The 18742-nt window shown below is 43.7% G+C and overlaps 1 protein-coding gene across 7 annotated transcripts in view; it reads right to left on the bottom strand.

The window, feature by feature from the left end:
• Positions 1–18742, bottom strand: part of sick (sickie) — a 973111-nt gene that overhangs the window by 749303 nt on the left and 205066 nt on the right. For all 7 annotated transcript variants that reach the window (XM_089586320.1, XM_089586325.1, XM_089586322.1 and 4 more), the window contains exon 3: positions 15509–15561. In XM_089586320.1, coding sequence (XP_089442446.1) covers positions 15509–15561 — 53 coding nt within the window. The remainder of the gene's footprint in view (positions 1–15508; positions 15562–18742) is intronic.

Here is an 18742-nt window from a genome sequence, read left to right as displayed (position 1 = left end):
ACTACGAAGTTTCTGAGAAAGCTGTATAGCTTTCCTCTGTAGCCGTATGGCTGCGCTCGGGTGGATGTCAACGAGGAATTACTTCTTTATTACCTTGATGGTGGAGGTAGTACAGTTGGGTCCCTGTATATATTAGGAACAATGATGGCCCCAGCACAAACCTTGCGGTACGCTAAGGTAAAGAACGCGAGGAAGAATCAACGTTATTAGCAGCAACGAAAGGAGTTCTGTTACGCAAAGGACTCTCGGTTTGTCAACAAACATTAGGGTCAATTTTCTGTTTGCGATGCTTTAAGCGAAGTAGTTGGTGATTAAAAATACAAAATGGTATCTGAAAATCAAAGAATATGCAGTCAATGAAATTTCCCGTGTCTAATGCGTAAAATAATACAGCGCGCAAACATTTTACATTGGACATTCTTTAACTAAATGGATCTGTAACTAAGGGAGGAGTGATTATCGCCAGACTTAAATATCAGTGCAGTCTTAGTGCATTTTAGTCATCAGGTAACTGTCCTAAATCCAGAGAATAAGTAAGGAAGGCGCTCAAGGTAATGGATCACTTGTAATCTTTTAAAACTTCGAAATCACGTCATCTATCTCTGAAGACGAAGTAACCTTTAGATTACGAATTAGAGTTTGAATGCTGACACCGTCAGTCACAGAGAGGTGCATTAATGGATTCTGCACCGAGTCAAAACAGGGGACAAAAGAGATGTTTGCCGAAAAAAAGCTATGAAGAAAGCATCATTAACCACTTGAGAGGACTTGGAAGAAGGAATGGCTGCTCCGCTTTTATGTTTAGAGTTATTTCGTTTTATGTAGGACCAGCAATGATGTTCGAAAACTTTGCAGCGTTTCCAGTCGACAAAGACGGGAGCATGCTGTAGATAAATAACATGTTCGTCATCATTCATTGTGTTTAGAATACCTGAAGTTACTTCAAAATGAAATATCCCAGCGACCAGGACTGCCGCTGCATTTTGCACTGGGAAACCGGCGTTTTTTTTTACTTACAAACGCTTTATTTAAACAGTGAATATGGAGACCGGTGCTTGCCCGGTATAATGCGTACTTCTATGTAATTTTGCATGCGAAGGTCTACGCTTTCTTTAAAAGGGCGCCAGTTTTGTTTCCACGGTATGATAAGAAAAGTTTGGCATGTACGGATCTTATAAAGTTTCGAGTTCTGCATTTATTACTGTGGTAGCTACTAGGCAGAACGAAAAATGGCGAACGTTACGTGCAGACATCTCACTAAATTTTCGAGCAGAATTCCTGATGACGTCACCACAAGACGTGAAACTTTCTCCGCGAAGACCTATTGGGGGCCCGCTTGCATAACAAAGGCAGCAATCCCGAATCCTGCATACCCAAAGGGACTATAGCGTGGCGGTAACCCAATTGACACTCCGATCACGCTCTCCCTGCCATAAGAGTGCACTAGTCACGTGCTATCTTTATGCTCTGCCGCTTCTCAAGTTTCCCCTGCCGCAGGGTTGTTTCTCTACGCCGCTTTGAAACGCGGAACTCTTGCATGTGGAGTTTGCAAACGCAGAATAGAGGAACCAATAGGGAAGGATAGGGGTGTGCATTACGAAAAAAAGAAAAAACGAAAGAAAGGTGTTGGCACTGCACACAAATCTCTATTAGTTCCGGCAGTTTGCGTCAGATCCATGCACGCGACGATTGCACTCATCGGTAGGGAAAGCCGAGGGGGACCATGAAGCTGCCGCTATACTTCGGGCCTGCTTGCTCGTCTGTAGCCGTGATTGTGTGACTACTTGAATACAACACATGTGTTCGGAGGCAAATAAGGTTTCGCGGGGAGCGCAGGGGAGGGGGTGTATGCGTCAGCCGCACGGGACATCAGACATGCAGTGCGCTACTAAATGTATGTATGTATGTATGTATGTATGCATGTATGTATGTATGTATGTATGTATGTATGTATGTATGTATGTATGTATGTATGTATGTATGTATGTATGTATGTATGTATGTATGTATGTATGTATGTATGTATGTATGTATGTATGTATGTATGTATGTATGTATGTATGTATGTATGTATGTATGTATGTATGTATGTATGTATGTATGTATGTATGTATGTATGTATGTATGTATGTATGTATGTATGTATGTATGTATGTATGTATGTATGTATGTGTGTGTGTGTGTGTGAGTGTGTGTGTGTGTGTATGTATGCATGTATGCATGTATGTATGTATGTATGTATGTATGTATGTATGTATGTATGTATGTATGTATGTATGTATGTATGTATGTATGTATGTATGTATGTATGTATGCATGTATGCATGTATGTATGTATGTATGTATGTATGTATGCATGTATGCATGTATGCATGGATGTATGTATGCATGTATGTATGCATGTAGTCATGCATGTATGTATGCATGTATGTATGCATGCATGTATGCATGCATGTATGCATGCATGTATGCATGTATGCATGTATGTATGTATGTATGTATGTATGTATGTATGTATGTATGTATGTATGTATGTATGTATGTATGTATGTATGTATGTATGTATGTATGTATGTATGTATGTATGTATGTATGTATGTATGTATGTATGTATGCATGCATGTATGTATGTATGTATGTATGTATGTATGTATGTATGTATGTATGTATGTATGTATGTATGTATGTATCTATGTATGTATGTATGTATGTATGTATGTATGTATGTATGTATGTATGTATGTATGTATGTATGTATGTATGTATGTATGTATGTATGTATGTATGTATGTATGTATGTATGTATGTGTGTATGTATGTATATGTGTGTATGTATGTATGTATGCATTTGTGTGTGCTGTGTGTATGTGCGTATATATGTATGGCTTCATTTCATTTCATTTCAGTTATTCTACTCTCAAGGCCCGAGGGCATTGAAGAGGGGAGTGGTTCTATACAGTGGTTTAGTACAGGGCGTTTCATTTCTAATTATACAATGGTAGCTAAGGCGGATCAAAAACGCTGATGGTCGATGATGGAGGCTGTACTTCCGGGAAGGCGGTTCCAGTGCTTTGCTGTTCGTGGAAGGAAAGACTCAGCTGCGTATTTTGTTTTAAAGAAAGGAATGCCAATTTTATGCGTATGATCAACTCGGGGTGAAACATATGACGGAAGAAGTATAAGATCGCGGTGCGGTCTGGGGTTATGACACATTATTTTATGAATTAAGCAAAGGCGAGCGTGCTTTCGACGGCCAGCAAAAGATGGTAACTGTAATGTATTTTTCATAGAGGTTGCGCTAGCGGTACGGTTATAGTTCTGAAGGATGAAACGTGCCGAGTTATTCTGAATTATTTCGAGGGAGCTGATCAGGTTTTCCGTGAAGGGATCCCAAATGGGCGCAGCATATTCCAACTTACTACGAACGACAGATTTATAGAGGAGAAGTTTCAAGGAGGTGGGGGCAGAGAAAAAGTTACGGCGAAGGTAGCCGAGGGCACGGTTGGCGTTGTTAATCATTGAATTGATGTGAAAAAACCAAGTCAGATCACCTGTTATGTGAACGCCTAAATAGCGGTATGAAGACACTTGTTCTAGTTCGATGTTATCTAGATGATAACAAGTGGGGTGTGTAGAAATGCGTCACACATGTAGTATTTTACATTTGGTTTTGTTTAGTTCCATTGACGACGTTTTACACCGCTCACGAATTCCGTCAATGTCTTTTTGCAAAAGAAGAGTGTCATTAGAGTCGTTAATTTCACGAAATATTACGCAGTCATCTGCAAATAAATGAATGTGGGAGGTAACGGAAAAGGGAGATCATTAATATATATCAGGAATAAGAGGGGCCCAAGGATGGACCCCTGTGAGACCCCAGAATGCACGGAAGTCAATGGCGAACAAATGTTATTAGCCATTACAAACTGTGTTCTATTACAAAGGAAATATACTAACCATGTTAAAACATTTGGGAGAAGATTTAGCTCGCTAGGTTTAAAAAGAAGTAGTTTGTGACTAACCTTCCCGAAAGCCTTGGAGAAGTCTAGAAAGATACAGTCCGCGCATGAACGACGATCCAGAATAGCGTGAAGTTTGTTCCGGAAGGTAACTGCGTCTCGCACGAGAATGATTTGCGAAAGCCGTGTTGAGCGTCAGTGAAGAAGGAGTTAGATTCAAGAAAGGTAACTAAGTTAGGTCATAGAATGTTCTCAAAAATTTTGCATGGAATTCTGGTTAGTGATATTGGGCGGTAATTAAGAGGGGAATTAGTACTACGTGACTTGTGCAACGGAACCACCTTCCCGATGGTCCAGTCCGCTGGAAGCACTGACGTCTCAAGTGACTGCGGGAAAATTTTGGAGAGGATGATTGAGGAATAAAGTTTGGTACTCTTCAGGAACTTCGCGTGAATTAAATCTGTTCCAGGGCTTGTATAGGTATTAAGATTATCTATTAATTTTTCTATTCCTAGGGGCTCGATGGATATTGCATCCATCATTGAGAATTGGCAGTCCTCCACTGTAGGAAACGTGAGGTTGGAAGAAAGAACAAAATTGCGACAGAATGTTTCATTTCGAATTTTAGGACATTCAGTATCAGCGATAGGTCCTGTCCCACGCCCTTTTTTCTTGGTCGTCCGTGGATATATCGTCGTTGGAGAAAGCACCCAAGCATGCGCCTGTCGAGTTCAACCTCAGCTCGACTGCTGCTGACGATGCCTCGATGACAAGCTGCTGCCTACCACCTGCGCATCTGCCTCCCAGTTTGGCTTCGACCACACTGCTGATCTGGCAACAAGGACGCACTAGCAGCACTATCTCCGAGGGACGGATATTTATTCGCCAGTTGCAAGCCAGCCAGCTGGGGCGCGACATCGCATCGGCCATGCGCTTACCACTGTTTTTCGCCCAGGTTAGTTACCGGTCTCCCGCTGCATGCTATTGTAGTTCCAATCGATGTATTATTGAGGTGTCGTGCCCCGACAACTTGCTGTGTGTTATGAAAAAGTGTGTTGTTAAGTTGAAGTATGGTCATGGTCTTTTATGTAAACTTTTACTGCTTCTATGCGGTGATGTCGAGAGCAACCCCGGTCCCGGTTTCGATACACACGAGATGAATTCGGATAATGAAGCCATTGATGGCATTCAGGGTGCCATACAACGACTGGAACTTTGCCAGTCGCAGTTCCTTCAGGAACTGCATATGTTTAAACAGCAGCAGGACGCTACAAGTACGTCTTTAAAATGTTTACTGGGCAGGATCGCTACACTAGAGAACGACCTGCATACCTCACGGCTGGCCACAAGGGCTGGTGATTCAAACGCATCATCGTGTGTTGACGCCTTGACCAGAGAGGTTGCCCAACTTAAGGCCTGTTTTGAAGATGTTTCTAATAAGTCCCGCAGGAATAACTTGCTTATTCTAGGTATAAATGATTCCGCAACAGAGAGTTGGTCTGAATCTGAAAAAAAAATGTGCGCGAATTCTTCTCGTCTTATCTTAACCAAAATGTTCCACCTGAAAGCATCCAAAGGGCTCATAGAATAGGTCGCTTTGGTGTAGGAAAGCAGCGACCGATTGTCGTTAAATTTTGTAGTTATAAAGTCAAAGACAATATTTGAGCTAAAGGACACTAAGTATGCCATACGCGAAGACTTCACGCCCGCAGTCAGAAAGGCACGCTTCATGCTTTCACAATACGCACGTGACCTGGCTTTTCCTTCCAAGTTACGATTTGATAAGCTTCTCGGCAACAAAAAGTGTTTTGTCTATGATTTTGAACATGACCGTGTCGTCGAGCTTCGAGAATGACAGAAAGGGAGGCAACTGCCCGCTCCGCTGCTCGTGCCCACCTTACAATCTCTGCCCTTGGCGTCATCAAATTTTGAATGGATAACTCTCGTCGTGAATTGCAGGAGTATCAAAAATAAAACTGATGAATTTGCTACTCTTGTTTCCTCTGTAAAACCTCATGTTATAATTGGCACTGAATCATGGCTGGATAATTCCGTTCTCAGCTCTGAAGTATTTCCCACCGGTTATGACGCGTACCGTAGTGATCGACACTTGCATGGTGGGGGGGTGTTCTTACTTATTGACCAATGTTTTAGCTCTTCATTAATAACAGCGCCTCTAGATGGTTGCGAGTCAGTATGGTGTAATCTTCACCTAAACAATGGAAAGAATTTGGCTATTGGCTCTGTCTACCGTCCTCCTTCCGCTACCAACCCTGACGCTTTCAGTTCGTTGTCTGAATTTCTACTCAGCTTAAAAAATGACTTTCTTTTTGGTGGGGACTTTAACATGCCTGATTTCAAATGGGTAGACTACAAACCTCTTCGTACGAATCATTCTTCATTATCTTCATCCTTTTATGAATTAATTACTACTAATGACCTATATCAGTACGTCACTGAACCTACACGAGAAACTGAGCACTCATCTTCAGTGTTATATTTACTGTTCTGCAACCGGCCTTCAGTAGTGCGTGACACTGTGGTCATACCGGGAATAAGCGACCACAGTTGTGTTGTCGCTAATGTTCGGCATTTTCCTTATTTAATTTCAAAAGGTCGATCACGAAAGGCTTTCTTTTTTAATAAGGGAGACTATACGTCAATGAGGAACGAACTTGCGTCTTTCCTTCCTGAATTTATTGATCTTAACCAGAATTTAGATTGTAGTTCCCTTTGGGAAGTATTCAAGAATAAGCTGGAATGCCTAATTGATCAATATATCCCATCTAAAAGCTTTTCCGGAAAGCGCCGCCGCGACAAACCGTGGATCACACGGCAAACCAGACAGCTTATCAGGAAAAAACATCGCCTTCTAGAATCATAAAAAAAAAAAAATCGATGCCCTGCAGTATTGCAGTCGATTCGGGCTCTTGGCAGTACACTAAAAACTGAAATTAAAGCTCTTAAGGATAGCTTTTGAAATGACTTGGGATCAAAACTGCGTAATAATCCTAAGGAATTGTGGACGTTTTTGAAACACAATGGACGTGAACAAGTCGGAATACCGAATTTAGACCATGATGGTGAAGTTATTACTAATGATGGTGATAAGGCATGCTGCTTTAATGCTTTTTTTCAGTATTCTTTTGCGCCAATGTGCTACATCGGAGAACTTCCGTTAACTCGTGAATCTGTCACTGAAACCATGTCTGAATTGGTTTTTACTCACCAAGGTGTGTCAAAATTGCTTAGTGATGTGAATTCATCTTCTGCCGGTGGTCCTGATGGTGTTCCTAACTTTGTTTTAAAGTCTTGCGCGAATGAAATATCTTACTACTTAGTCATCTTGTTCCGATCATCACTTAAGTCGGCGTCTCTGCCAAATGACTGGAAAAATGCTAATGTGGTACCAGTGCATAAGAGTGGTTCAAAAAGCTCTGTTGTTAATTACCGACCGATTTCTTTAACGAGTGTGTGTTGTAAAACGTTGGAGCACATAATATATAGCGCAGTCATAAAACACCTTGACTCTCATGGGTATTTTACAGAAGTCCAGCATGGCTTTAGGTCAGGTTTTTCCTGTACTACTCAGTTGATTGAGTTTAGTAATGATCTGGTTTCTTCCTTTGACCGTGGCTCTCAGATAGATTGCGTATTTCTAGATTTTAAGAAAGCCTTCGACTCTGTACCTCATTTACTATTGTTACATAAGTTACGTTGTCTTGGTCTGCACCTCAGTGTCATCGATTGGCTTCATTCGTATCTTCAGGGCCGCATGCAGCGTGTTTTGATTAATGGTTCGCACTCAGATTATGTAAACGTTTCCTCAGCTGTATCGCAGGGGTCTGTTCTTGGACCCCTTCTTTTTCTGATTTATATCAATGTTATTGTCTTGGATCTTACCGGCAAAGTTCGGCTCTATGCTGACGATTGTGTCGTTTACACTGTTGTGGAAAATTCCTCTGATGCATTAAAACTACAGCGAAACTTGGATTCCATCCAGTCTTGGTGCTTAAAATGGCCAATGTCTTTGAATGCCACAAAATGCCAATTTGTCTCTTTCACTCGAAAGCGTTCCCCATTACAAACAAATTACTCACTACATAATGTTCCCTTGCAAAAAGTACTTGAATACAAGTACCTCGGCGTTTATTTTTCATCTAACCTAACATGGACGAGGCAAGTTGAGTACAATACATCCAAAGCCTGCAGAATGCTTAATTTCTTAAAAAGAAATTTCAATAAAGCACCGTCTAATGTCAAACAACTCCTCTATTTCACTTACATCCGACCAATTCTTGAATACGCCTGTCCTGTATGGGACCCCCAGTTTGCTTACTTATGTGATATGCTCGAGCGCGTCCAAAATAATGCTGCGAGATTCAGCCATCAGAGAACTAGCATATGAAACATATATTCGCAGCAAACTAGAATACGCCTCAACAATATGGAACCCGCACCAAGCCTACCTTATTGACTCACTCGAGGCCATCCAAAACCGGGCAGCACGTTTCATCACCTCGCAGTACACACCTCGGCTCAGTGTTACTCTCATGAAATCATCTCTCGGTCTCAAATCATTAGCGCTTCGCCGAAAAATTTCAATCCTCTGCCTATTCCACAAACTGTACTTTAATTTTCCAGCACTTCGTGAAAACCTTCTGCGCACTCTGGTATGATCATCTCGCCGTTTATATAATTCATTTAGCATTCAGCGCTTACACGGCTCCACCAATGCATTCAACAAATCGTTTCTTCCTTGCGCGATCGAATTTTGGAATAACTTACCTGAAAACATTGTCGTTGCAACTAATCCTTCCAACTTTAGACAGCTACTCATCGACCATTTCCAAGAAAAATAAAACTTTCCATGTATCAGCTGCGATGTGCTACAAAATGACCGCTTTATTGGACGCGTTGTTTTACTGTGGTGTGTATTTCTGTATGTTTTTTGTTTTCACATTGTTTTTGATTGACTATATTAATGTATTTACTATTTTGCTTGTTTCTCACATTGTCTTTGATTGACTTCATAATTTGTTTACTGTTTTGCTTTGTCTAGCTTTCTTTCTAGTTTTTATTATTCTTTTTTTTCTCTCTTCTTGTTCTTTTTTTTGCCTTTTCTTATGTATGACCGTCGGACACTTGTATCCCCCCCCCCCCTTATGTAATGTCCCCACGGGACCCTTAAGGGTTAATAAATGATGATGATGAATGATGAGATTTGTGTCCAATAAATACAGCTTCTCAACTAGTGTCACGTCTCTTAAAAACCACCTTGGCTGGGGATCTTTAGCTAACCGTAGGAAACATTTGAGATTACAAATCATGCATCGCATCTATTTTGGAAAGCTGAGCATTGACAAAGACCGGTATCTGCTTCAACCTCATTTTTTTTCTAGACGAGTTGATCATCAGTGGAAGATCCGAGAGATTAAGTGTCGCACAGATGTTTACAAAACCTCGTTCTTTCCACGGACGATCAATGAGTGGAACAGGCTACCAGCCGGCGTCACTGAGTGCTGCACGGAAGGTCAATTCCGCGCATTTTTATCTGATGTGTGACGTGGCGCGCAGTTGTCTTGCGCGTGTCTTTTTCATTTCATTAGTGTTGTTTTATTTCTGGAGCGTGGTTGTCTTCCTTCAGTGCATGTTTTTTCTCATCTATTAGTTGTGTGATTATATTTCTGTTATTACGTGTATCTTTCGGCCAAATGAGCAGACGTTATTGTGTTTCCCCCCCTGCAATAATGCCCTTGGGCGCTGGAGGTATCCGTAATAAATAAATAAATAAATAAATAAATAAATAAATAAATAAATAAATAAATAAATAAATAAATAAATAAATAAATAAATAAATAAACCGTTTTCATCTAACAATTTAATCGAATGATTTCTATTGGGATTAATGGCACGTCAAATTTTTTTTGGATCATTTGTGAGTATGTTGGGCAGATTGATTGATTGATTACAAACATCTTTATTTCTTCAATGTTCTCAGAACATGTGGGTGGGCCGCCTAGTCCGGTAGTCCACTGGCTGCTGCTGCTGCGCTGGCCCTCCCCACCAGCCAGTGCTGACGGTCAGGATCATCGCTGAGCAGAATAGCCTCCCACTGCTCCCCCGAGGGGTTGGGAATGGGGTCAACTAAGGTATTATATTGGCATGCCCACACCATATGGTAGAGGTTAGCTACCGCTCCACAATGTGGACACTGCGGAGAGTATAGTGTAGGGTCCCACAGGTGTAATTTAGCTGGTGTTGGGTATGTGTTGGTTTGTAGTCTCCTAAGGGTGTTCTCTTCTAACTTGTTGAGGGATTTGTGTGGTGTTGGGTACACCTTGCTGGCTGTTCTGTATGGCGCAAGATTGTCAGCATACACTGCTAAACCTATTAGGTCGCGGCACCCTTTATGGTCATCAGGGGGAGACGCCCGGTATAGAAGAGCTCGGGCATGCCTGTGGGCGGCTTCGTTTCCTCCTGGTAGTTCCAGGTGACCGGGGAACCAGATGACTGAGACCTGGTTGGGTGGATGCTTAGTCAGCAATGACAACCCTGACTTGTGAATTAATCCGTTATTGAAGTTGCGACAGGCGTTCTGGGAATCAGTGAGCACAACGGCTTTGGGGTTAGATGCTACAGCTAATGCAATAGCTGCCTCCTCTGCGTGAGTGGGGTTAGATGTTTTCACCGAGGCGTAGTTCACCATCGACCCTGAAGGCGTTCAGACCACAATAGTCATGACTCCATTCTTTGGTCCGGCTGCGTCCATGTAAAGGGTGTTAATTTGCTTGTCCCATTTCTTCTGCAGGGCTTCACCTCTTGCTTTCCTCCTCTCGGTGTTATATGCGGGATGCATATTCCGCGGATTGGGGTGCACGTTTATGCGCCTTCTCACATCGCGTGGGACCTCTTCCCTTTGGTCAATTGTATAGGGCAGATTAACATGGATTTTATCGAGCAGTTCTCTGCCGGGTTTTGTAAATGCGAGCCGATTCAGTTGTGAGAACCATTGTGCTTCCCACATCTCTTTGAGGGTATTGTGTACTCCTAGAGCCATGAGCTTTGCCGTTGGCGTGGAGTTCGGTAGCCCCAGTGCCGTCTTGTAGGCTTTCCTGATGAGTACCTCCAACTTTTCAATTTTCGACCTGGAGAGGTTAAGGAATGCCGTCCCGTACATTATCCGAGAGATCACGAAAGCTTGCACTAAGCGGATGGTGTCCCTTTCCTTCATGCCATGGTGTTTATTTCGGATACGATGTATCATGCGGAGGATTTGCTCGGTGGATGTTGTAAGCTTCTTCATAGTGGTGGTGTTCAGTCGCCCCTGCGGGATATACTGCCCTGGGATCTTGATCTCCGTGGGTTTCTTTACTGGGTGGTTCTCTATATACATCGAGATGTTCTGCGCTAGGGGTGTCCTCGGGTTCTTCAGGATTAGCAACTCGGACTTTTCCGGCGCACACTGGAGGCCTCTCTCCCTGGCGTACCGGTCCACCGTGTCGGCTGCTGCTTGAAGACGCTCCTCGGTCTCGGCGTCACTCCCCGAGTTGCACCAGACAGTGATATCAACCGCATACAATGTGTGTTTGATGCCGGTGATTTCGGAAAGAAGGCCTGGTAGATCTTTCATAGCCAAATTGAACAAGAGGGGTGACATTACCGCCCCTTGCAGAGTTCCCCTCGGGCCTAGAGTGATGGGACCTGATTTTATTCCACCGAAGTTTATAGTGGCTTGCCTGGCTGATATGAAGTTTTTGATATAGTTGTAGGTTCTTGCGCCACAGTTGGTATCGGCGAGGCTTTGCAGGATGTTTTTATGTAGAACGTTATCGAACGCTCCTTTCAAATCAAGTGCATGTTGGGCAGTGTGTGCTGTAGGAAATGAGCTTTTGCGTTTTTCATTGCCGATACACGGGGTTTGACGTCCCAAAGGGACTCAGGCTATGAAGAACGCCGAGGTGAAGGGCTCCGGAAACTTCGACCACCTGGGGTTTCAATGTGCACTGGCATCGCACAGTACACGAGCCTCAAGAATTTCGCCTCCATCGAAATGCGACTGCCGCGGCCGACCCCTCCTTTAATGCAGCTGCCCGCACTGTAGTGCGGTGTCTTTGGACACCTATCACATGGTGTGGGCCTGCCCCTCCAACCCGGCTATTCCCCCCATCCCCAACCCAACCCGGGAGGACTGGGAGGCGACCCTGCTCAGCTGCCACGACTTACAGGCCCAACAAGCCTTAGTCGGGCGCGCCCAGGCGACGGCCACCGCCACTGGATTCCCGTACTAGGGACTTCCACCTAGTGTTCGTAAGGATCGGTCCTTTACGGGATGATCCAAACGTAACTCCTGTCCCTTCTTAATAAATGTTTTCACCACCACGACCACCACCGAGATAAAAATTAAATCGGTTTTTGAGGAAAGGAAATGGCGCAGTATCTGTCTCACTTATCTCAGGTGGAGTAAGAGAAGGGATAAAAGAGGGAGTGAGAAAAGAAAGAAAGGAAGAGGTATCGGGAATAATTTCGACCGCCTGGGGATCTTTAACGTGCACTGACATCGCACAGCCCACGGGCGTGTTTTGCGTTTCGCCTCCATCTAAACGCTGCCGCCGCGGCCTGGTTCGAACCCGGGTACTGGGATCGATCCCGCGTCTTTCGGGGTCAGCAGCCGTGCACTATAACCGCTGAACTACCGTGGCGGCTGTTTTCTAATCTGCCCTGTACGTCATCCTGAACTCAACAAAAGCATAAATGGCCCGCAACGTTGACATGTCCAGTGAGCGGTTAACTGTACCACGATTTTTTTGGACATTCAGCGATCGGGGAACCTATTATAGCAAAGTTAGTCGAAAGGTTACGTCACAGAATGTGGCTGGATATATGTAGGGGAATCATTACGAACAGTTGACGTTTGAGGGACACAGTACTCCAACAGCCCGTCCTGGACGCCGACACAAAGAGTAGTGGCCGCTTGTCGTGAGGAACAGTTTTACTTTGAAGTCGGACGCGTGGGTTTCGAGAGCGTAGTGGGTCAGGAATAAAAATTGAAGGGGATCCATTAGCTTCGTATTAAGGGTATGACGCATAGCTAATGGGTTAATGCCCATATATGCATAATTTGTCCTTCTCTACTTAACATTGATAGATCCCTGGGAGTCATCATACCACCCCTGATGCAGTGGCAGGAGGACTTTCACGGCCTGCGATGGCAGGTGCTGCCCTGCGATGGTAGGTGCTGGCACCGGTAGAATTTGTGCGACCCAGGTTGCTCTTCTCGCCAACCTATAGCGACCAATGATTGATTTAACTGCGGCCATTGCCTTGCTATGGCGGGTGCTGCCACCTGTTGGATTTATGCGACCCAGATGCTCTTCCTGAGCAACCTCTCGCGACCAATGATTAATTTAACTGCCACGTGCCAGGGTGCGCACTTTGCCATAATTCGGTGGGCAGGTTGTGATGCCGTCACAAGCTCATGTGACCCACGTAGCCCACCTAGGTTGCTTTTTTGGAGATGTGTCGCGTTTTTTTTTTACATTCAACGACTTCGACGACGACGCCATAAGTTCTCTGACACGGCCTCCTTAGTGCTGTTGCGTTAAAAAACGTGAGTTATTGATAACCTAGGTGAGGTCGAAGCGAATCAGACGCAAAGACATGACAACTGAAGTCCCCGCAGGGTAACGGAGTGAATTATAAACTAAGCTAAAGTATAAGGGGGTCACAGAGAATCAAGTGGTCGGATGACATCGGAAGCTGGCGGTAATACGCTAACTTTACTTGACGCAGGACCTGGTTAATGGAGGATTACGAGCGAGGCATTTGACCTGCAGTGGAGGTAGTCAGGCTGGAGATGGCGTTGAGCCATCCATTGTTAAAGAGCAAATGAGAGCCACATACGTGTGCCATCAGGTGAGAAGAATCAAGATCGCAATGTGTTTCGCTGTCTGGCTCTTCATTTTGGGTTCTACTTTCGGGCACGTAGTACAGTCTTTGTCAAAAGTATGCAGCCAAAGGGGTTTGCTTCCAAGCACGCTGCGGGCTTCCTTTGCACATTTGACAGTCCTAAGTTTGGGAGAGCTGAGTACGCAAGTTCATGCCGCATTCATGAGATTAGGATCCCCCAGTAAGCAAGAGGAACCGCCCTGTAGGGCTCACAAGCAGAACCCTTGGGCTGTATACTTTTCACAAAGACTGTACCTGCTTGCAGAGCGCTGCAGTTAACAGGACATCAGGGACCACTTTATCCAGATATTGTTCTGAGTAAAGATTGATTCTCTGGCTTTTTCCGGCTGTATTGAGCTTTGTTCGGCAAAGAAAGACGCATTTATCGCCTAGAAAATTTAAGCAAACAACTTTCCCGCCAGTCGGTCACACTCATGACGTCCTCATAGAGGACGGGTTGCCATCGTTTTGAAGCGGATGACGGTGTAGCGTAGCCTATGGAGTACGCTCCTTAAAATATCAGCGTCGCCGAGCGCATTTTACATGGGAAATCGGCCGGTGGTGGTGAGACCTGTATTTAGGTCCTTTATTCTAAACATAAAAGGCTAAAAGGGGAGTGAAATGACCTCTTGCGAAACCCCTTTTATAAAAGGGAGAGCGCTAGAAGTCTACTTACTCCCTTCTTACTGCGATATAGGCCCATTCGTGTTCAGAGCGTTGGTGTCTTCTAAGTTACAAAAGCTCTCTTTATGGTGAGAGTGGCCTCTTCGCGATGACAACATATCACCTAATCGGCACCAGTCAACTGCTATTTGTCTTTAGTGCCTCTTTAATGAACTCCTGCGTGTTACTGCATAGGGCGGAACATACGCCTTTTCACGCAGAATTATTTTTCAAAGTGGTGTCACTCCACCCTAACCAATGACCTCTCACATGCTGCGCTGCTAGACAGGGCTAGAAATCTGACGCTTCTGCCACCCAAGAAACACATAATTAAAAAATAGTCAGAGTCTCATAGAAGATGAAGCATTGAAAACACCTTTTAGTACGCTTTTTAGGCACTTTTTTAGCGAGAACTACATTGGAGACAGTTTCGCCGTGTCGCGTACCTCCAACAGGTGCAGTTCTGCGCATGCGCGAGGAGTCGAGCTACGTCACCGCGCGCAGCCGGCGGCGCCTCGCCGCTCGCCGCGCGCCGAGCCGCTCGCCAACAATTACACGTAACCGGGGGAAGAAACCAAAGCTAAACGATGAGGTGTAACCAAGTTAAACGTATACCTCTCGTTACGTATATCCTGACATAGCTGAGCTAGCCACTGGAAATTTTTTTTCTTCCCGTGATGTAGCGATGGCCAACCTGTGATTGTGAAACCAATATTAATAATGCACTTCATTTTCACGCTCCACTTATATTTGCAACAATTGCACTTGTTGTGGACTAATAGAAACAAAGCTCAAATTGCCCGTGCGTAGAACAGCCCCTTCGTGGGGCACATGCTGCGCTTCCGAGCTGCGGCTGCTAACTTTCGTAAACAGCAACCTGAGAAAATAAAAGCAAGGAACGAGCATTCAAGCAGCAGAGTTAACGACACGCCACTCACCATTTGGTCGTTAGTTTTGGGTTTCCTGTTGATGTCTGGCACCTTTACTCCAGCTGAAAGGGTAAGAGAAAAATATTTTTAGAGCACTGGAGTCTGCATTGCATAAATGCGAAGGAATTTGTGTTCAAACGTCAGCAATTTTTTTTTTGCAAATCATCGTTGCCTAACAGCAGGACACATCCCCAACACACTTTACCGTCATACACGCCACAACGCGTTCAATTCGTGCCCCTTTAACACGCTTGAATCAACGACCCTTCGGGGGTTTCGATATCCCCGGGGCCTAACGGCCTTTCAGTGGAAATTTATAAGAAATTTAAATCTCTGTTATCTCCTGTCTTACTACAAATTTTTCATACCAGCATTGTTGCTGGATTTTTAACACAGTAATTTACCAAAAGTCATACTACCTTAATACCGAAAACTGTCGATAAGGAAAAACTACGATTTGTAGATGGCTACAGACCTATAACGCTTTCTAATATTGATTATAAGATCTTCATTATAAGTCCTCTAAATCGGCTACAGCTTGCAAAGGCTACTTTGATTGGACCTCATCAACCACACGGCTTCAGGGATCGGTCAATACAGTCTAATCTGCATTGGGCGCGCATGGTGTTGCAGAATTGCATTGGCGCTCATGGAAAATTAGCACTGCTGCAAATTGACCTGGCAAAAGCGTTCGATCGGGTGTCACATTCATTTCTTTTTTTCTCTTGTAAACCACGTCAATCTTGGGTCAGTTCTTTCTATTGGGATACGCCTATGCTAGCACAACTGTTCCACGCGCTTGATAGTTAATGTCTGTCTCTGACAACCAGTCCGAATCCAGTCCTCTATTAAACAGGGCTGCCCGCTGTCTCCGCTCCCGTTCACATTATACTTGGAGCCACTTTGTCTAAGCGTTATAAACAGTGCAGATGTGAATGGTTTTTGCATTATGGGTCACGAAGTTAAGACATTATGATATGCGGATTACCTCGCGTTTTTCTGCTCTGTGGTCTGTGGTTTAGTACGTGGAGAACGAGAGCGGCCGAATATGCTGGTTTACAATGGACACGCACGCCACCAAAGTACTTAGACGTTTTCCTTGCACATTACTGGAAAGACCACGTGCCAGCTCTTCAGCGCTATGCTTAGACTTTTGTGCCCCATTGTATCTCAATTTTTGGCAGGGTGACCATGTGCAATCTGTTTCTGGCTGTTAAAATGTATGATAGGTGTAACATTAAGAGATCAGAAGCGGGCGGAGTGGGTGAGGGAGCAAACGTGGGATAATGACTTCTAGTTGAAACCAAGAGGAAGAAGTGGGCTTGGGCGGGGCATGTAATGCGAAGGCAGTATAACCGCTGGTCCTTAAGGGAAACGGAATAGGTTCCAAGAGAAGGCAAACGTAGCAGGCGGCGGCAGAAAGTTCGGTGGGCGGATGAGATTAAGGAATTTGCGGGAATACGGTGGCCGTGGCTGGCGAAGGACAGGGTTAATTGGAGGGACATTGGAGAGGCCTTTGCCCTGCAGTGGGCGTAGTCAGGCTGATGATGATGATGTCTGAAAATTATTCATTTCACAAAACTTTATATGCAGCGTTTCCAGAGAGTTTTCGCAACTTTTGTTTGAATTCGTCTTTTGATTCAATGAGGTGTTATAGCTTGTCCTGGCCTGTAAACGCTGGCGGCCTCTCGGTTTAGTCCACTTCTATGTGCGACAGATAGTTTCACGTTTCATGTTTTTCCGGGAATAGTGCGTGCATTCCTGCAAGTTAATTTAGTTCATGCTTAACCGAGCATAATTGTGTCATGTAATGTTTGTGATCGTCCGTGTTTCTGTCGAATCATGTATGAGGGTGTATTTGTCAGTTTTCTACTTGTTCGCTTTTTCAGAGTTCCTTTTTCGGGCTTTCGAGGAAACGTTTGTACAAGGACTTATGTATGTTCTTTCCTCCGCCAATGTATCGCTCTGTGTATTGTGGTTTACCGGGACATGACGTACTCAGGAGAGTACGTAAAATGCCCCTCTCTCCATAACCAAAAACTTTTTTCTGTAAGCTACACAGTGAAACTTTACGGTTTAAAACATAGCTACATAGCTAGAGAAAAAGGCTATTTTCGTGCCTACGGTTAACTGTCGCCTTTTCGATCCTCCTGAAACGATTGGGCATTGTTTCATCAATTGAAAATATCCAACACTCTTCTGGCACATCATACAACGCACATAAAAAAAAGAGGCCTAATCTGACGCCGCATTCTGTATGATTGTAGTTGTTTGTGCTAAACCGACATTGTAGTTGTTTGTGCTAAAGACCATTTCAGTAGAATGATTGTACAGCTAAGATAATTGTATGTCCAGACAGAGTTTGAAATGGAGTGGCGCTCACTCTTAGCGTTGCGTTGTTCACTGCCTTTTTTCTAGTTTTTTGCTTAGATTTGTCGTAATATGAAATATTGACTGTGTGCTCCGAGTCGACTCGGTCCCGTGCCTCGTTGCTTATGGGTGTTGATTTGGCACTGCGTTTTTCATGTTTGCAGAAAGATCATGTACATAAAACATCGTTTCATTGTAATAAACACCATGTACCCTTAGCAAAAACTAATACGTTTGGAATATACGGTGGACTATTTAAAATGTATTTTAAACATATTTTGTATTCATGAATGCACTAAAAATATGTCGGAAATACGTTTCTGAAATTTCATGCTTAGTATTCGAAATATATTTTTAAAATGTGCCAAAAATACCTCACTTAAAGCATACTTCGAGCACTTTTCAAATACGTGAAAAAATATGTATGCAGTTTTAGCATCTTGTCAGTGTATTAAAAGTGTATTTTCGGAAATATGAAATTAATTCATAGAAAGTATACTTCAATTCTAGAAAACGGGCAGCCCTTGTAAACGTATATGTATGCAGTTTTAGCATCTTGTAAATGTATTAAAAGTGAACTTTCGTAAATATGAAATTAATTCATCCGAAATATACTTCAATTCTAACAAACGGGCAGTCCTTTTAAACGTCTTTGCACACTTCCAGCTGCCGTTGAACAGTCGAGTGCTCGAAATCGCGTTTCGGGAAATGGCATTTGCGTGTCGTCAATGTATTTGAAGTGTACTTCCGTAAATACGCAATTAATTCGCCCAAAGAAAACTGAAATTCTAGCAAATTGGCAGTCCGCTTAGCATGTTTGCAGCGCACTAGAAGCTGTCGTTGAACAATTTAATGCTCAAAATCGAGTTTCGG

Source organism: Amblyomma mixtum, chromosome 4 (assembly GCF_055824585.1).
Source record: "Amblyomma mixtum isolate Tamu chromosome 4, ASM5582458v1, whole genome shotgun sequence".
Classification (NCBI taxonomy): domain Eukaryota; kingdom Metazoa; phylum Arthropoda; class Arachnida; order Ixodida; family Ixodidae; genus Amblyomma; species Amblyomma mixtum.
This window is presented reverse-complemented; position numbering and strand designations above follow the sequence as displayed.